General features: G+C 30.9%; 2 protein-coding genes across 2 annotated transcripts; one reads left to right on the top strand and one right to left on the bottom strand.

Annotated features, from left to right (window-relative positions):
- The first annotated feature begins 1,001 nt into the window (after positions 1-1,001).
- Positions 1,002-2,378, top strand: LOC145560102 (protein CDI-like). Its single transcript, XM_081621364.1, has 2 exons — positions 1,002-1,160; positions 1,281-2,378. Exon 2 carries the CDS (start codon positions 1,306-1,308, stop codon positions 2,107-2,109), a length of 804 nt encoding a protein of 267 aa, XP_081477490.1. The 5' UTR covers positions 1,002-1,160; positions 1,281-1,305; the 3' UTR covers positions 2,110-2,378.
- A 5,280-nt stretch (positions 2,379-7,658) lies between these two features.
- Positions 7,659-9,736, bottom strand: LOC145558704 (auxin-responsive protein IAA1-like). The gene is made up of 4 exons (XM_081620019.1): positions 9,373-9,736; positions 8,902-9,083; positions 8,679-8,790; positions 7,659-8,231 (listed from the first exon to the last, which is right to left on the bottom strand). The coding sequence occupies exons 1-4, from the start codon at positions 9,600-9,602 to the stop codon at positions 8,141-8,143; spliced, it is 615 nt and encodes a 204-aa protein (XP_081476145.1). The 5' UTR covers positions 9,603-9,736; the 3' UTR covers positions 7,659-8,140.
- Positions 9,737-20,096: the final 10,360 nt, after the last annotated feature.

Genomic DNA, 20,096 nt, shown 5'->3' with positions numbered 1-20,096 from the left:
TATTTTACACCATCATACTTTTATTTTGTACAAGTATTATATTATCTCTCTTTCACATTTTTTGTAATTTTGAATATTTTATATCTTAAAAATAATACTCTAAAGTTGCAAAATATATGAAACGGAAGTAGTATATAATATTTTTGATAAACATCAGTTAACTAAACTATATTTCTCGTCCAAAAAAAAAAAAAAAACTGGTGTGTTCGAGAACTTCGAGAGTCCGAACCCATAATGACAAATTCCTGGAATCGCCACTGGCAGAGGAAAGATGGTGGTTGTGGTGATGGGAAGTAAGGAGGAAGAAGGTTGAGTCAGCAACAAAAATAATAAAATGTTATCAAATTTACAATTAATTACAATTTGTGTTTGAATAAAGAAAAAATACAATTTGTGCCATTTGAATAACAAATGTCAGTGGCGTATCGAGGATTCACATAAAAGGTGTGCACAATTATAAAAATGTGTTGCAATGGGATTCGAAATGTAGACTAGAGTTAAAATTCAAAAAAGACTAAAAAAACACTTGGATAACCAGCAAACTACACTTACTTATTGCTAAAAAGTTGCACCAAATATTATTTTAATGTAGTTGCAGGGTATGCAAAGGCATAACCATGCTGTATCCGCCCCTGACAAATGTTGTTACTCAAAACGAGTAACTAGGACTCAGCCGTGATTAAATTCACTTTCCATATCAAATATTTCACATAAATCACCTTTAAAAAATTTCTATGTTCATTCATGTTTAAATTTGTTCCGTTCAAATATTATCAGGTGAAAAAACACACTTTAAATGACACAGTCTCACATTCTATATTAGACCGAACGCATGTCACTCACACGCCAACACGTAACTCACATAGGCCATAAGACCCGTAACACGCCGTGCTCGAGACGGACACGCGCCGATCAAACCACCCATCCGGAAGCAAACCGCGTATGATATCCCCAATAAAACGTCGGTAGTCCACTGATTAATAATCTTAATCAATCCCAAATCAAATTTAACTAATCTTCACACTCTGTTTTCCTCCTTTCACAGCTCACACTCTCCCCTGCTTTCCTTCTTCTTCACTCACTCTATTTATACCCCAAAAATATCTCTCCTCTATTCATCTCTTCATCCCTTCAAGATCTGTCGGTGCTCCATTCTCCTGGTAATCCTCTCTTTCTCTCTCCTCCCCCATAAATCTAGCCCTTTTCTTGATTTTCCCATTTTAATTGATCCTACATTTCCCCCGCAATTTTCATTGATTTTCGGGTTATTCTTGTTTCAGATCAAAATCCCAGAAAAACTTACAAATGGGTTCGGCGGAAATGGATTCAATTTCAAACCCAATTGAGGTAATTTCTGATAAATCGAGCAATGGTACGAATAATGGAACCCTAATTCCGTTCAAGATCTTTGTTGGGTATGATCCTAAAGAAGATATTGCATATGAAGTTTGTAAGCATTCAATTCTTAAGCGTTCTTCAATTCCTGTTGAAGTTCATCCGATTAAACAATCTGAATTAAGGGAAATGGGGATTTATTGGAGAGAAAGGGGGAAATTAGAAAGTACTGAATTTTCATTTAGCAGATTCTTAACCCCTCATTTGGCTAATTTTGAGGGTTGGGCTATGTTTGTTGATTGTGATTTTCTATATCTTGCTGATATTAAGGAATTAGTTGATTTGATTGATGAAAAGTATGCAATTATGTGTGTTCAACATGATTATGCACCTAAAGAAACTACTAAAATGGATGGTGCTGTTCAAACTGTTTATCCTAGGAAGAATTGGTCATCAATGGTGTTGTATAATTGTGCACACCCAAAAAATAAGGTGTTAACCCCGGAAATTGTTAATACTCAAACCGGGGCATTCCTTCATAGGTTTCAATGGTTAGAGGATCATGAGATTGGTGATGTTCCATTTGTGTGGAATTTCCTTGTTGGTCATAACCAAGTTGTGGAGGGTAAACCCGAGACTAACCCTAAGGCCATACACTACACTCTCGGTGGGCCTTGGTTCGAGGCGTGGAAGGATTGTGAGTTTGGTGATTTGTGGTTGAAGGAATTGGAGGAGTATGAGAAGGAAAAGGTAGCAGAGAAGGTTGCTGCTTGAGTAGTAGGCTGAGATTTTTAGATTATTTTGTTCAGCATTGTTTTGTAAGGTACTTATTATTACCTGTTTCGTTGAGTATTCATATTTGTTGATTGTAATTTTTCGACTATTGATGTTAATTCTTGGTAGTTATGTAGAGATTTAGAGCATGCTTTTTATTGATGTAATGTTCTTCACTATTCTTATTGTGAAGATGGCAATGTAATACCATGTATTCAGAATTTCTGATATTAGTTTAGCAATAAAGCTTCTATAAATTTTGTTTGTTTCATTTGCTGTTAGTAGTATGATTCTAATTCCCTTTATTTTATGTTGATGGATCTTTGGTGTTAATGTCTTAGATGCGAGTATGTCTATGCTTTTGTTCTATTTCTCGGTGTTGGTTATGATTCCCTTGTGGTATGGTAGTTACACTTCATTGATGGTTACTGAAGTTATGGACTACATCCTTCTATCTTGTTAATTTGCACAATCACTCATTGGCCATATTTGGTTGATAACTCATTATTATTGAAATAGTTCTATATTCTAATAATAATGTACGAGGAGATTGAGGACTCTTGGTCTCTCTTCTTCCATGCAGCAAGAGCGATGACTTTTCTTGATATATATGTTAGATAGCTCTAAAATACACATGGGTGTGGCTGCGCTCCTGTGTACAGTAGGATCCGGTGCTCAGAGATGTGAGGAGAGGAATGCAGGAGTTTCGAGGTCAGGCGTTGTGGCCTGTCAGCATGTGGGAGGAGATATCCTCTCTCGCTCCTCCCTCCTCCCTCCTCCCTCCTCCATATCTTGTGCACACTGCGGATGACAGGACACCTCCGTGCACCGGAGAGGATCCTCTCCCTTTGAACTATATGAAGAGACAGCTGCATAATTAATCCGTTTTTAAGTTTGATTGTGATGCTTCCAATATGTTTGGAGCTGAAGCAGCAAATTGATTATGATGCTCTAACTGATAAAGTTAAAAGAATAATGACAGAGTTCTCCAGTAACTATTTTTCAAAGTGCCTTTTAGGTACATTTTCTAAATCATATTCTGAAGTGTTCTGTCTCCTATATTACTCAATTTGGTATATTACCAAATTTGTTATAAAGGTGAAGTATTTGCTGTGTAATTTTCTGCAAAAGACACGCAGCTCTGTCAGAGTACAAGACTTTAAATTATCTACTTACATAGTAGCAATCAACTCGTGTGAGTCGTGTCCTTAACACAATGACGTTCAGAATGAAGGATAGTTTAATTGGTTAGAGCTTTACTCCCGATCCTCATCAATTGCCTTGTGATTTCTATACACCCAAAAAAAAAAAAAAAAAAAAAAAAAAAAAGGGAAGCAGTGTTGATGCAATTTTCTTCATTGCAGTCTTCTAAAACTTGCAATTTACACACATGACCAGGATCAGGTTCTTTAACACAATGCGAATGGCATTATTATATATGTTACCTCTGTTTGAATTTTCAATTTTCATGTTGATAATGTAGTTTGAACTAGTTACGTGACCACCAAAGGAATACTTATATTACAACGAGTACCTTGGGCAAAAGATAGTTATAGCAGTTCAGAAAAGGCAACAGACTACACAAAACATACATAGAACATAAAAAGTAATACACCAGCCGGTAGAAAACATGAGCAAAAGGATGCAAGGGACATAAGCCTGTGAACAAGAGCTATGAAGTAGATGCCACCGGGATCTTGGCCAGCTTGTGGGCTACAGAATTGACAGTTCTCGCAGCATGAAGAATAATAACAGCCCAATTTCGCTGCAGAAGATGTGCAACATCTCTAATGATGTTAAATTACCCAACTCATGATCCATATAAGCTTGCGGATTTTCTAGCATTTTCTTCAGAACTTGTGCACCAGCATGTTTCCAACTCAAGCAACTGAATCTTCCTCTCCCATGCAGTGAAGAGCCCTTCTCTAATCGCGATAAGCTCAGCAGAGGTCAAATGATTTGGAGATCGCGTTATTTAGACTCATTGCCTGCACTTTGTATTTAGTTTGCTTCAATGTATGCACGCCACGACGGAAGATGAACAAACATGGACTGAGTATTCAGAAAGCAGAATGGAGATTGAATCGAACAATAATATTCATGTTATCTGTAACTTCAACTGACTATTGTGATTTTATAAAGATCTGCAGAACTCTTTCATGAATACAAGTGTAAAATTTTCTGTCATTTATAGCAGTTCTTCCATTCCTCTAGCCACAAATTTTAAAATAGTACTATTATATGTTTAGTACGGTAGAAAAGTACTCCCTTCGTTCCCTTATGTTTGCCCATCTAGGTAAAGTCACAAGTTTTAATTTTTGTTGGAAAGAGTTGTTATGAGAGTAAAGTGGTGGAATTAGATAAAGTGGTGTGAGTATATATAGCCGTGACCCCTATAAATCATTTGTAGTATACAGAAAATTCAAAGGTATAAATTAGAAGAAAAATGGGACAAGTCTCAAAGAACAGATTGACTAATTGAGTATTAATCCTCAAACATCAATGTTTACATCAAATTCGACTTTTGCAGATAAATACAAAATAATCGTTACATATTATTTGCAATGATTATACATTTTTTACTCACATTTTATATTAAATCGTTGCAAATAATATGTAATGGAGTAATTGCAGATAAATCTTTGTGTTGTGTAATGCAGAACACAAAGATAAAAAAATAATTAAGATCTTAATTGGACTAGCCCAATGAATATGGTTGGCATTCATCTTCGAATCCACTTCGGTACTTGGGCCAAGTCTTTTGCCTTTGAGCTCAAGTTACTAGAAAGTTGTACGACTTGTATCATCATGAAAGTCATGACATGCAAAACAAGAAAACAAGTTACTAGAAAGTTGGATTAACTATATAATCACAACTATTTTGTTAAAAATCCATTTGTTTCATCAACATAAAATATTAGAAATATATGTAAATTTAACATTCAAATAAATCAAATTCAGATTATTATTATTAACATAAAAAAAAAAAAAAAAAAAAAAAAAAAAAAAAAACCTTTGCTAAACATAACTAACATCAATATATCCATGTTGCTTATTCACCTATGTAACTCATTATCTATACTGATGTTTAGCAACTATTGATTTTCTTTTTTTTTACATGTCATATTCAAATTTTATGTTTACTCTAGATACTTGGCTTTAAAAAGTATTATAATTTATTTTTTTCGCATAAATTTTCATTATAAATGAAAAAGATATCATTTCTGAATTCACTATTTAGAATTTGAGAAAGAATGTCTTATACAGTATTTTAATAAGCATATTAGCAAAATTTAAGAGCAATATGACACAAACAATAATACAAATATAATTTACCAAAAAACAATACACATATATTGCATGGTATAACAAATTATAATTACCCTCTTGGCTCCTCCATCTCATAACATAGTGCCTATCTTTAATTTCATGTGTTAAAAACTTAAACAAACAACACTATCATGATATCTTTAAAAATTGGAAAATTTAACATAAACAGACAAACCTTTGGACGGTTCTCCCATATTGGACTAACCTTTAAATCTGCCCATATTAGACACAAGTTTGTATTTTTTTTCTCCCATATTAAACCAAGATGACTTGTGACTTGAACAACCGATCATTTTTTTATTTTCTTTTTTAATTATCTTTTTACATTAAAAATTAACAAAATAAAAAATAAAACAAAAAAAAATATCTCAAACCACCGCAACCCTCCTCCCCAACCCATTGCCAGCCACTCACCCCTCCATACCCCTGCCGGCATATGGCGCCCAGCCCACCCCATGCGCCGATGACCTTATCCCCCTCCCTTTCCTCCTCTTCCCCCACCCAAAATCGCTGAAATCATCCTAAATGGATGATTTGTGATCTGCTAGGTTTTGCGATTACATGGAAGTTGTGGTTTGGCCGTTAAATACAATTGAAGCATGGCAGTCAGGTGAAGTTGGATACGGGCTGATAGGTGATGTGGGTTGATATGGTGACCGGATTTGTGGCTGTGAGGGTGAAGTGCAGCGTTTGGTGGTTGATTGTGATAAAGTAAAAATTGAAGGTGAGAGGTAGGACAGTTGGGCGGTGGTGTTAGGTGGTTGGTGCGGGCTGCTTTGTTTAGGTGCGTGGAGTGCGCTGGGCAAGGAGCAAGGGATCGAAGTTGCGTGGGTTTTTAGTGTGTTGAGGTGCTGCTTACGGTGGGTTGGTATGGTGTCGATGTTTTGGGTGGGTTGGTTTGGTTGGTAGGTATGGTGATTTCGGTGGTTTTGGTTATTGGTATGGTGGTTTATGTGGTGGTTGTTGCTGGTGGTGTACATAGGTGGTGGTGTAGAGGGTGGAAGTGGTGGTTGTGAAGGTTAAGGTGTAGGTGGCGATAATTTCGATGGCGTTGAAGATCGCTGACGCCGAGGGAATTGGTTGGCCGCTGGTAGGGGAAGGTCGTGGTGGGAAAGCGTGGTTTTTTTTTGTAAAAATTATCAAAATTAAAAAAATTTAAAAAAAAAAATAATAAACTGACCAATGATTTAATGACAAGTGGAATTTTACCTGGTATAACAGGTAAGGTAACCTGTTTGGTCCATTTTGAGAGAAAAATGTTAAACTTGTGTCTAATATGGGCAGATTTAAAGGTTAGTCTAATATGGAAGAACCGTCCAAAGATTTGTCTGTTTATGTTAAATTTTCCTTAAAAATTTCATCTCAATGTGTTTTTTATAACATTTTTTTTTATATGTACTTGTAATTAAAGATATTGGTGGTAAAAGGCTAAAAGTCTTAAAGTATAGTACGTCATGAAGGCTATGCAAAATGAAATACTATATTATATTTTGGGACAGGGCGAGGTAGTAAAATTTAAGCTTTGTTTGACAATATAGTTTAGGCACCCACCGTATTGAAGATTAAAGACACTTTAACTAAACTTTTAGGTGATAAAAATAACTTAAATTATGTTAATTTGAATACCATCTCATATATATATTAAGGTGCTGAATTCTTTTTAAAAATATACTTTTTCCGTTTTTTTTAGTTGACACGTTTTGACTTTAGCACTATTTACACACTTTTTTTTGACCGTTTTTTGTGATTTATACGTAATGAAAAATATAGTCATGTGGGTCTTGTTGAATTCGTCACGATATATATTTTCAAAATATCAACTTTTTTATAATTTTTTCTTTTTCAATACTCCGTAATTAAAAATATTAACGGTTGAATATATGCATTGACAAACGTGACTAAAGAAACGTGTCAACTAAAAAGAAACAGAGGAAGTATATAAATCTTTTCTAACCTGAATCATCTAATTCAATAAAGTTTTTTAATGAATGAATTTTAATTACTAATATGAACATAGTAGTACTAAACATTTGTAATCAACTAGCCCAACTAGCAAAATTAAGGTAATAAGGAACTTATTATATGAAACAAATGAAAACGATTAGGTCCAACTGCAAAGGAATCAAGGATATATAGTATTTGATGTAAATTACTCCGTAATTTGTACATAATATCGACAACAATTATATTATAAGTCATAATAATCATCTAATACAAATATACAATTAAAAAAAAAATCTTTTAAAGTTAAGATAAACCAACAAAAGTAACAAAAAACAAGGAACATTAAACCCGTTGTGGGTGTACTGATCTCAACTACTTGTATAGTTCACTTCAACTTCCTTTTTTTAAGGTAAGAAAGTGAGCTCCTAATAACTATATTTTATACTAAGCTACTAAACTTTAATTAATCACCAAGTTTCACATGCCCAATCCCAAAATTAGAAGCATAGTGAGATAATCCATAGCACTTGGACAACCTTCCTCTTGTTCCAAGTATGTGTACCAAATTTTAAAATCCAAAAACACAATAACCCCTTCGTCCCAAAATGATCTCCACACTTGGGATTGACACTACACGTTCGATATGAGCAAAGCACTTGTTGTGTAAATCGATTGTGTTTTTTGTTCAATTCCCGTCCGACAAAATTTCACTCAATGAGATCTCGTTTGATTGAAATTAGCTTAGCTTTTTATTGAGTTAGTCGGTCTTTGAGGGTGTCCTTGGCCCTAATCCAACAGCTTCCGAACTATTCATTAGACGAATTCTTTTGCATGATTCAACGAACATACTGCTCAAACCAAAACAACAAAAAAATAATTAATATCAATTATTTATACTTAGTATTTAAAAACACAAACCACAAATCTATACTAAGCCACATGTCACCTCTCTTAATCCTTTCTTTTTAAATTTTCATTTTAATATAAAAAAATATATATAAATAATGTTTGAGTCTAAGTTAAACTAATTTTTGTTCATTACATTAATAATAAAATAGTCTTTTCATCTCCTAAACTTAAATATAACTAAAACTAATGTGTCATTTCATGCCCTACAATATCTATGTATATATATATCTAATAAAATTCCACAACAACACTAACACTTTTCAAGAAAAATAACCTAAGTAACAACCCGTGCATCGAACGGGTCAAAAGACTAGTTAATGTATAATAAAGCTAAAAATACATTTTAAATTAAGGAATAATTATATTTAATTTTAATTTATACTTACTTCCAAGGAACATCTCCAACCATCATCCAATCACCATCCTTGTCCTCATAAGTTGGTACATAATCAGATCCATTCACAGGGTCCATTAATTTTCCATCATTAAAGAAATTTCCTGCAAAAATAAATATTTATACAAAACATTAATTAACAACCATACCTTATTAAAAACTTAATTAATTAAATTTAAAGGAAATAATTAATAATTATGATAAAGATTACTTACGTATGGTGAAGGAAGAAAACATGTCTTCCAAAGCTTTTAAAAGTTGTTGGTAAGAATTGTATAATTCAAGATCAACTTTTCTTAGATAAGGAGCTCCATCAACGGCTACTTTTACATATTTGTAACTTTTCATTACATTCTTCCTACTTGCTCTCACTGGTGGCCATCCTACCAATTGTGTCCTGCCACGTCATAAATTGTTGAAATTAGTCGAAAAACTAATACAAGTACATAAAATACATGAAAACATTGTTTTAAGCCATAATCCTTGTAAGATGACCTAGTCAATTTATCGAGGATTTAGAATGATTATAAGGGTTTTTATATTTATTTTCTCATTTGTTGACTAGACGGTTTAGTAAAGGAAGAGAAATATTATACTAATGTGACGATATTTTTGTAAAAATTTACTATGATGAAAACATTCTCCTAGTGAAACTAATAAAACTAAAACAAAAAACGAGTTCTTACTTGGAAGGAGGAGGTTTAGGGGCACTAGATTGCTCCATCTGATCATAATCACCGTTTTTAGCGGTTTTATTTCCCTTTGATTCTTCACGGCCAAGGTTCAAATCTAAAGTATCCGAAAATCGCCTTTTCAACACTGATTTCTCCTCCATACTTGATACCATTTCGCCTGGTAAACTAAGAGATAACTCGGTTTCCTTGAAATTCATTGTTGAAATATCTTGATGTACCATCTCGGAGAAAAATTACAATTTCTTGCTTGAAAGTTTAGTTTCTTTCTATATAATTGATTGGTTTTTTTGAGGAGGAAAAGTTTGGCAAAGTGAAAGAAAGTTATGAAAGCACTTGTACATATGAAGATGTATATATACACAAGAGCTAAAGGGTTGGTTATACTTATACTACTAGTTGGATTAATTAATTAGCAAGAATATTGAGTGATCTGACCATTATATGTTTGCCACGTGTCTAAAGATGAGCGGTTGTGATCTGCCCAAGTAGTAGACAATGTATGATTGCTCAAAGCGTGTGTTTCTTATTATTTGTAGGTTGGACGTGTACCCCACCGCCTCTTCCTACCTCATTCTTGCCCATAATTTTCGGTGCTATCTCTAAATTTGTACTTCGTACAACTTTAAATGTATCTAACTTTTTAAGGACTATTCAAAAAGATGAATGAGAATTTATTTAAAAGATTTTCACCATTATTTCAAATACAAATGAGTTTTATGACTATTTTGGTGAGTGAAAGCAATATTGCTATTGTTATTGCTATTGCTGTTGTACTCCTTTTGTTCATGATTTATTGAAATGCAGTTGATACAAAATTAAGGAGTAATTAGTAATTACTTATTTGTTGCAACTAATAAATAAAAATAAATTTTACGGAGTACAAGACTCTATTTACTCCATATATTGCAGTTAATCGGTTATAGTGGAGTTTGTTAACACTATGTAAAGTTTAAATGGTAAGAACTTTTTGAAAACGAAATAATATGGTACAAATTAAAATAATTTTGATCTTTTATATTTATATAAAGTAAATTTAATCTTCTTTCTTTCTTTTTTTAAGGCAATTTTTCTTTCTTATTTTCTTTTTTATTAAATCAAAAGAAATACAGGAAAAGTAAAATAAAATAAAAATCAAAAAAAAAAAAAAAAAAAAAAAAGGAATGATGGCGTAGGAGCAGCTCGTGTGCGGAAGGACAGCGGAGGAGGCAAGAAAAGGGGCCCACATTTGTCGGTCTTTAAGGGTAATCAAGTCAACTCCTTCTTTTAAATGGGCTCCACACTTCCTTTTTTACACCATGTGACGCTGTCTTTTTGTCGGACTTCTGTCCCCTCTTTCGGATCCTAAACTATTCTTGATTTCAGCGTTCCGGTCGTCCAACTCAGCTACATCTTCAATCGACACGTGTCGTATTTATTTGTATCCCTCTTTTTACGCTTGTTATCCCTAAATACAACATCATTAAAATTTTGACACATCATCAGAATAAGGGAGAAAATTAGAAGTCAAATATAAATTGAATATAATGGAACTTGGGCCCATTATTCGAGCCAATAAAAACATGACAAATTAGAGTTGTATGTAGGGACCACATACAACAATTGTATGTGTAGCATTTACCTAATCGAAGTATTGTGGATAAGTCGATATTTATCTCACCGTTTCATTATGATTTTCTAACTTACATAATACTCCGTATTTGAAATCTCGTGAGTTACTCACTCCGTTTTTAAATACTTGATCTACCTTTTATTTTCAACCGCTTTTAAACACTTGTTTTATTTCCTTATTTGAATTTTTTTTTACAATATTTAATTAATCTCTCTCACCAAGTGTACCAAACAATATTAATTCCATATTCTCTCTCCTTCAATTCCCTCGACTACTTTTGGTTTTTTACAATTTTTATTTTTCCACTAACCCTACTACCTCCATATTTTATTATTTTCTCCAATTTTTCCTAAAACTTCGCGCATGGAGAAATTGAGCAAATTAACGGAGGGATCGGAGTATAAAAGCTTTTCAAATAATAAAATAGAGCAATTATTTAAGAACGGTCAAAAAAGAAAAGTAGAGAAAATATTTAAAAACGGATGGAGCATTAAAAAAATGCAGATAAATATTTAATATATTTCGTTCTGTTTTAGTACTCCGTATTAAGTTGAGAATGTATTAGCAATTTACAAGTAAATCGGTGTAATAAATGTTTATTTAATGTCTATTCTTTTCACTTTTAGCTTCTCATATGCAGCTTGTAGGGTTGCATATACTCCCTTTGTTTTTTTTTTTTTTTTTGTTTTTTTTTAAATGGATTATTACTTTGATTTTTGCACTATTCACATACCATGACTAACTTAATTTTTTCACCTCTATAAAATAAATAAATGTTATTATATAATATATCATTAGAATGTCTAGTTTCATAATATAATTTTGTTAGTACAAATTTTACTAAATAGACAATTAAAGATATTAATGGTCAAAATTGTGTCTCGACAAATATTTCGGTCAAACTGATGCAAATAGAAAATAGAGGGAGTTACTTTTTTTTTTCCGTAAATATTAGAAAATATAATCATATGAGTTTAATTTAATTTGTCTTGGTGAATGTATATTTTTTTTAAACAACTTGGTGAATGTATTATTATTACTATCTAATGATTGAATTTTTCCTTTAAAAAATCAATGTGGAACGAAAGAGATATTGTAATAAGCAAAGCTTTTAACTCTTTTAAGCAATAATTTCTCTGTATCTTTCTCCTTATAATTAGTATAAGTGACTGTATATTTACATCTCTTTATATGTTACACTCGTTAAGCAATTGTGGAAGTATGACTTATGAATAGCCTCAATCATACGAGTGATTAAACAAGTGTTTGAAAATAACGTAGGCTATTTATGGGTTATTAACGGAAATATATCAATTAATTAATCATGACCAAATAGCTTACCCCCACCATTTTACAAGTGCTTATATAATTTTATTACTCAAAAGAATTGATTGTAGTTGTGCATTGAAATTGAAAAGGCCTTAGAGAGGCATTTTGACTATTTTTTTTTTAAATTTTTTTTTATTAAGAAGGGTCCTATATCGTAATATTCTGTGAGTTAACCTAATCTACGTTAACTGACTAGGTAATTTGGAATAATGGAGGAAAAGCAACGAGATCCCTTTTGATCTTCCCCCAAATTGTCCTAATGGAATTGAACCCCTTACATTATGGTTGGATGGTGTTTTTTTTTTTCTTAGACCAAACTTATAATTTGATACATTTTGATTTTCTTTAAGGTAGGTGAAAAGAGCATAAATTGAGTGGGTGAAGTCAACACTTTTTTTTTCCTTATATGAAAATTTTAACTACTAATCTATATCCATGAATTTTCAGCCCCTTCTATCGACCAAAATTTCTCTAATTTAAGCAACAATATTATTGTGAGGGGATCTCCATTATTAGTTACGTTTATTTTTTTAAGAAAATAAAAAACAAGCAACTTTTTCTTTTGTTGGAAAAATAAAGTACAATTAACTAACTTATCAAAAATTAAATATAAAAATAAAACCAAAAACATCTTCTCTTCTTTTTGTCTTTTTTTCTTTTCAACTTTGGTGGATGGAAGATTTGCTTTTATAATTTATACTTTTCCTTTCTCTCGGACCAGGACACAAGGATAATTATTTAGTACTATGGACAGCAAAATCGTGTTAGACAAGAGTTGTTCAATAATTTTGATTTAACAACTATTTAAGAGGCGATAAAATAAGTTTTATGTATGAGCACAACATTTAATTAATTTGATTGTTGATAATAAATTAAAGGGTAATGCTATATGCAGCCCTAAGGGCTGCATATAATTATTTAATATACTTCCTTTTTTAGTATTAAGTTGGGAATTTATCGACAATTCACGAGTAAATCAGTGTAATAAATGGTTATTTATTGTCTTTCCTTTCCATTTTTAGCTTCTTATATGCAGCCCTTAGGGCTGCATATATCTTTTTCCTAAATGAAAATATTATTTTATATAAACTTAATTTATATGAGTACTCCGTAAAAAAAAATATGTAATAAGTGGGGTCTAATTTAATGCTATTGCTAGTCTACAACCATTAAAATTGAAAACAACTAATGCTAGTTTGATTAGCATCAAAATTAATGAAATTAAAAGTAAATTAAATCCTCTCATAGTAAAGTGAAACTCTATATATTTGCTTGAACAAACAACAATTCGCAAATTTCAAGAATTGTTCAAGGTAAAAACATTGATCTTCCTAGGTAATACTCTGTATTATTAATTATTTTAAGTTTGTATATATTTTAAAGTTTGTTACTCCGTATATTAAGTTTCATTTTAAGTTTGTTATCGATAATTATAAAATAAAGTTTTATTAATATTCTATGAAATTATGCTTAATTAGAATGAATGATATGATTGTGTGTTCTCCTAGAGATACACAATGATTTATCATCCCTTAAAGTTAAAGTGATTGCCAAAAGTAATAAGGATACAATATTTAGTAATCTTGGAAAAACTTTAACAATTAAAGTGATGTGCTTTTTGATTAATACGCATAATGACCTTTAACGGGATAACATCCATTTAGTCTTTTATTTAAAAACCTTAATTGTATGACATAATTGTGAAACGTACTTTTAATGGTTATATTTGCATCCCTTCTAAACAAAACCTCTTTCATTTTGTCAAATTTCTTTGACATAATGTTTTTAGACAGCTTGAGCATACACTCTTATCATTTTACTTTTTTTGAAACAAAAAAGCACACAATAAATTAGAAAAATCTTTTTCTCTAGACTACTATAAAGCATACAACTATACATGAAATACAATGACAACATTGTTGCATATATAATTAGTTATGTTGAAGGGTATATATATATTTTTGAGTCACTTAATTTCTTTTGTGTTATTTGTCTAATTAAATTCAATTCTAATTTTGTATGCATGAAATACATTGACAACAATGTATATAACTATGAAAGAAATAAAATTAGAATGTAACAAAAATAAAAGTTGATATTTTTCTTTTTTAAGAATTAGTGGGCATACCAAATCATACTATTTAGTGAAAAAAGTTGTGCACTTATAGACATGGAGGAAATCATTATTCATTATAGATTTATTGGGGATGTGTTCATTTTAACTTTTTATAATAGTAACTTTTAAATGTCAAAAGATTAATCTTCAATTATGTTCCTTTTCATGCTCAATTGGATCAACTGATTGATAATTTTAAATTTTTTTCATGCATGCACTTGATGAGACGGAAGTGATCTGATTGAAAAGCTAAATTGATTATTTGTGCGAATTATCTTGAAAACTAGGTGGTTTCAATTTATTGGGCAAGTTAGTTCGTTACAAAACGAGGAGTACGTGTTATGAAATCAAGTAATTCGATGAAATTATATCTATGAGTATGATTGTATATGAGGAGTAACGTGTATGTATAGAATTAATTTGTCATCTAGTAATTATTTGTAATTCTATGCATTTTAATTTTGAATAGGTGTATGATGACTATGATCCTTATGTTACATGCTTAAGTTTCATTGTTATTGATTATTGACTTTGAAAGAATCATCATATGTGATTATTATGTGAATATGTGATCGAATTGTTGCTCTGATCTTGTATTATAGCACGTAGACGGGACTTTAATTCTCTAAATCTCAAAATACATCGTATAAAACTTAGATCATGTTCTTTTGAGCTTTTTGGAAGAACAGAGCAGATTTCAGTGGAGCAGAACAGAGCTTCAAACACACTACAGAACATTGCAGAGCAGATTTCAGCAGAGCAGAGCTCAGCAAAGTACAACAGCTCAAAAGAACAAGGTCTTACATGTGAAATGAAAGTGTTTAATTAACCTAAAACAATAATCTATTTAATTGACTTATAACCCTCTTACAACAATTCAGTAATAAACAGATACCGATTATCAGTCGAGATATAGTCAAAACATTTATATTTTGATTTCCTGATTTTGATATCCAACAATCAGAGACAGTTAGAGGCATGCTAACTGCTAAGGCATCATACCAACATGATAAAAACATAAAAATCGAACCCTAGATACTCTTGATTCTTTCAAGTAAAACTTTGGATACACAAACATTATTATTTATATAATTATATTGCCAAAAAACCGCTTTGAAGACTAAATTTTACTATGGATTATATTAGCACAAATAATAATGCAAATGAAATTATGGAACATGGTACATTATTACAACTTTAGTTGTAGACAGAAGATATAATATATAGTTAAATTGTCAGAAGCATAATGATTAATACAAATCAATGAAAGTGCTCAAATTATGGATCTTGTCTTGCTAAAATTGATAAACTTTTTTTTCCCTTTTTGGCAAGTGTAAATGAACAATTCACCTAATCCGTATATTTGTAATTTACTTTTTGAAAAAATGTGACACACGAGGTATTGCTAATTAGTGTTGTGTAAGCTTTATAATTAGGTTATTTCTTATTTGCTTAAAGGTTAAGTTTCTCAACAATGCAAGGACAATGTTATTTGGTGTCTTGTCTGTTGTTTCGTTCAAAAGGTGTATGTATAATTTGATTGAATTTGGACAATTTTACTGTCGACCTTCAAAAGTAATATTATTAGTCACGTATACAGTTTTGAGATGCAAGAAAAAAAAATCACTTTTAAAAAAAATAAATAAATTAATGGACGGAAGTACATTATGGTTAAAATTTAAAACAAATTTACTTGATGTATTTACTTGAAAATTATGCACTTCATATTTTATTTTATTTGAGAAATAAAATTTTTATAAGTTTAGAGTTTGGGGAAGAATAGTATCTTACACATATACAACCTAATTTTACCAATGAGAATCCACCATATACATTTTATTCCTTGTATAATCGTTTGTTGATATTTGTATGTGGGTTAGGGCCTGCTCATATTTACTGAACTGAACTAATTGGAACTGAACTGAACTGATCGGAGATGAACTGAACTGAATTGAGCTGAAATGAATATTTTATGAGAGAGGGAAATTAGGAGCTGAACTGAACTGATTGGAGCTAAAGTGAACTGAAATTAAGTAAATGTGAACAGGCCCTTACTAGGGAAGAGCTAGGGAACAAAAGCAATCTCATGTTCTATATATAATACGTATTACAAAGAGGTAATTTACCAAGGCTTGGTCTAGTGAAAAAGTTTGTATCTTACAACTATGAGGTTGTGGGATCAAATCCCACTAGAGTTACCTTGGGTGGGGATTCCCTTGCCCTCCCCCCTCCCAAAGTACTTAGCTCGCTAACCTAGGCCGGGTGGACCCGTGAAGATTTCAGTTTGATAGGGCCCTTTCTTTATATTTTTAGTACATTATATGTAGTTTTTTGTTTTAATTTTTTTTTTTTTTTTTTTTTTTGGGAAAGAACTTTATGTGTAATTTGATATATTCTACTTATAATATTACATTAATTTTGTGCAAAAAAACAATATGTTATATTGAATCAATTATTATATAATCCAAACCCAAATATTAAATAAGATGATAGTAATAGGAGTAGTTCCTAAAACATCACCTCACAATTTATTTTTACAATTTTCATCTGTAGACCGTAGAATTTGTATATATTTTGAATAATTTCAACATTTTATAAAATAAAAGACATAATTCAATTCATACATTGTTTGACGACAATTGATCGATTTTATTAATATAAGTGGTTGGTTATGTAAAGCTAAAAATATTAGCTGGTACGTAATTTGGCACAATAGCTCATGCAATTTCTTTTGTGTGGGCATTTGATGACAATATGATATAAGTCATATTATGTCCAATTGAACTGTCAATATTAGCTAGCAGACATGAGTACTAATGAACCATATATACTTGTTTTTATGTCTTAATAATATTAAGAATTCTAGAAATATATATATTTTTTTTTCTATTTTTTCTTAACCCCACAAAAAATAAATAAAATGTGAGAAAAAAAAAAAAAAGGAATTCAATTTTAATTTGTGAAGTACTCAATATTTCATTCCGTTAACAATCATACATACACGCAATTTGATTTGTTTCAAACTAACAATAATCTAACATAAAGGTTTATTAATATATAGCTACTACAGTATTTCGTATATATATGAATTATTGTATATAATTACCAATAATAACCAATTATCTCAATAATAATATTTATTTTTATATATAAATGGTGCTAATATGGTTTCAAAAATAATATATGGTGCTAATATACTACAAGTAAATGACATTCATATATACTTTCTCCGTTAAATGTTTATTGCAACAAAGGAATATTTTGTATCTCACAAATAATACCCCTTTGTTGCAATTAACATTTAACAGAGGAAGTATTAGCTTATTAGTTATTACTCTTTACAAAAATTTATGTAGCAATGCATGTATGTCTATGCATGGCTTGTATGCACAGGCCACCAAAATAGTGACGTATGCACTGAGGTATATGATATAAAATTGTACAAAAAGATAAATAAGAATATAAAGGAGTACAATATTAATTAGACGTAGAAAGTATGAAATTTTGTTATAAAATAGTCGGGAAATAATAACCCTAGCTCTACTCATAATATTAATGTTGCAAATCTCTACAAATAGTTTATAATAACAAATTAAATAAAATAATTTATCATCAATATTGCTTTCATCCATAAATAACTTATGTTTTAGGACATACTTGTATAAATTTGGAATATACAAAGTATAGATCATTATTCAAAATAAATTAATGAACACGTACTCTAATATGTTAGTATAAGTATGTCAGGTTATTTTAGATTAGGTACTTGGAACCTAGTAGTTGTTTAATTAGTTTAAAACACATGTCAATCTTTCATCAGTATTTAGCATTAAGATCAAACGAACATGAATTGAATTTATTATAGATGCAAATAATCCTCTTATCTTGTTTACTTATTAATTGTAATCGAATTTTTCCATATGCTTGGTACCATTGCATGCATATGTGTTAGATTTCTGATGTAAAAGAGCCAGATTATCAGAATGATATAAAAAGGCCGTTTTATCGGTTTCTAGAGATATGACCATTTCTGAAAAGGGCGTTTTATCGGTTCGCTGAGAGAAATAATGATACTCTCTGTATACAATAAACACTACACGTGGCTTACGTATAAGAAATTAATTAGTAACTGAAAATTTTAAGTTAAATCAAACATTTATTACTTTGATCATAGTATGATTTTGTCACGCAGTTTATTTTTGAGAAAATTGTCATGTCAAACTAAGCATTTTAAAACTAATATCCAATAAATAAGTAACAATTTAATCAAATAATGCTTATATCTAGCTCTTAAGAGTAGAGGTGTGTAGAATTGGACTTGGACCGGAAAATCGACCGGAACCGGACCGATGCATAACCCTACTTACGAGTGCTTTTATCATTCATATCAAAACATAAGATAATTGTATGCATTTTTTTTCTTCAAATTCCCATCACTCTAATTGTTTGGTGCTTATAGAAAATTTGTTTTGACTTATAGAAATGTACTTAGTGCTTAAATAAATTTCAAAAAAAATAAAATAAAAAATAATGCTTAAACAAAACTAGCCACTCTGTGGTGAAGAATACTAGAGTATCAAAAATAATTTTATTGTTATGGTTTGACTTAAATTTGAGAAATTATATGACAAATAAGAAAATTGATATTAAAAGAAGAAAATTATATCCCAATGACATTCAGTGCATGGTACATACAATGACACAATATTGCACATGCATGCTTAATTGCTTAATTATATTGCTTGTGTTTTTCTTTAACTTCAAGCACACGTGACTTAGCTTACTGTACATGTGTGGTGGATTAATAAATAATTAAGGATATTATTTTTGATTAGGTTGTTGATTATCGTTAAAGCATTAGGTTAATACAGATTAGTCTCTAATTGTTGACAAATTAGCCGTAATGAATATGAAACTCTGATCCGTTGCATAAAATCATTGTTTCTAAACATGCAAGATTAAGAGTATTACAGATTGCTAATTAATGCTTCTTAAGTAAGTATTATAAAATCTAGATTCATTGATTCCAGTCACAAAAAAAAAAAAAAAAAAAAAAAAAAACAAAAAACTCTTCTACATTAAAATGTGGTTTATCAATTAGTGGAAGACATTATTCTTGAGGCATATAATGTTTATTTGATACTTGTATTAGTTTTAGCATGGTTCTAAATGTCTAGTTACAATCAAGTTGAAGAGGATAAATTAATTGATGACTTGAATATTTCATACAATAAAATGGATTAATTGGTGCATTTGTTTTAGGTTTGTTAAAATTACCGTGTTCTCAAGGCTACTCAAAGAATAGAACAATGTGAACAAAAGTTGTTCAAGAATGGAAGAATTTGAGGGTAGGGATCCCTTACGGGCCTTACCCTTCCCCCCTCACTTTCAAAGTGTCTGACTCACAAATATTGGATTAAAAAAAACGTGAGGGTTGACGTACGGTCAGAGTCCATCTCCCCCAAGAATGGAAGAATTTGGTGTGTTGTGAACCCCATGGTAATAAGAAATAACCATTGTCTTGACAACGATAATTTATTAATCTAACACAATTGAGATTACACATTATATTCGCCAATTCAATCTCTAAGTTTTACTCACAAAAAATAGAATTTGTGTATGTCGTCATAGATTAGAACCATGTAACCTTATTGTTATTTC

Source organism: Chenopodium album, chromosome 9 (assembly GCF_948465745.1).
Source record: "Chenopodium album chromosome 9, dcCheAlbu1.1, whole genome shotgun sequence".
In the NCBI taxonomy this organism is placed as follows: Eukaryota; Viridiplantae; Streptophyta; class Magnoliopsida; order Caryophyllales; family Amaranthaceae; genus Chenopodium; species Chenopodium album.
The sequence above is the reverse complement of the archived record's forward strand: the minus strand, read 5'-3'. Positions and strand labels throughout refer to the sequence as shown.

Coding starts and splice junctions, on each gene's coding strand:
- LOC145560102 (XM_081621364.1), top strand. CDS start 1,306: ATGGGTTCGGCGGAAATGGATTCAATTTCAAACCCAATTGAGGTAATT.
- LOC145558704 (XM_081620019.1), bottom strand. CDS start 9,602: ATGGTACATCAAGATATTTCAACAATGAATTTCAAGGAAACCGAGTTA. Junction 8,791..8,901: donor GTTTTCTTCCTTCACCATAC/GTAAGTAATCTT, acceptor TTATTTTTGCAG/GAAATTTCTTTAATGATGGA. Junction 8,232..8,678: donor GTTGGAGATGTTCCTTGGAA/GTAAGTATAAAT, acceptor TGGTTTGAGCAG/TATGTTCGTTGAATCATGCA.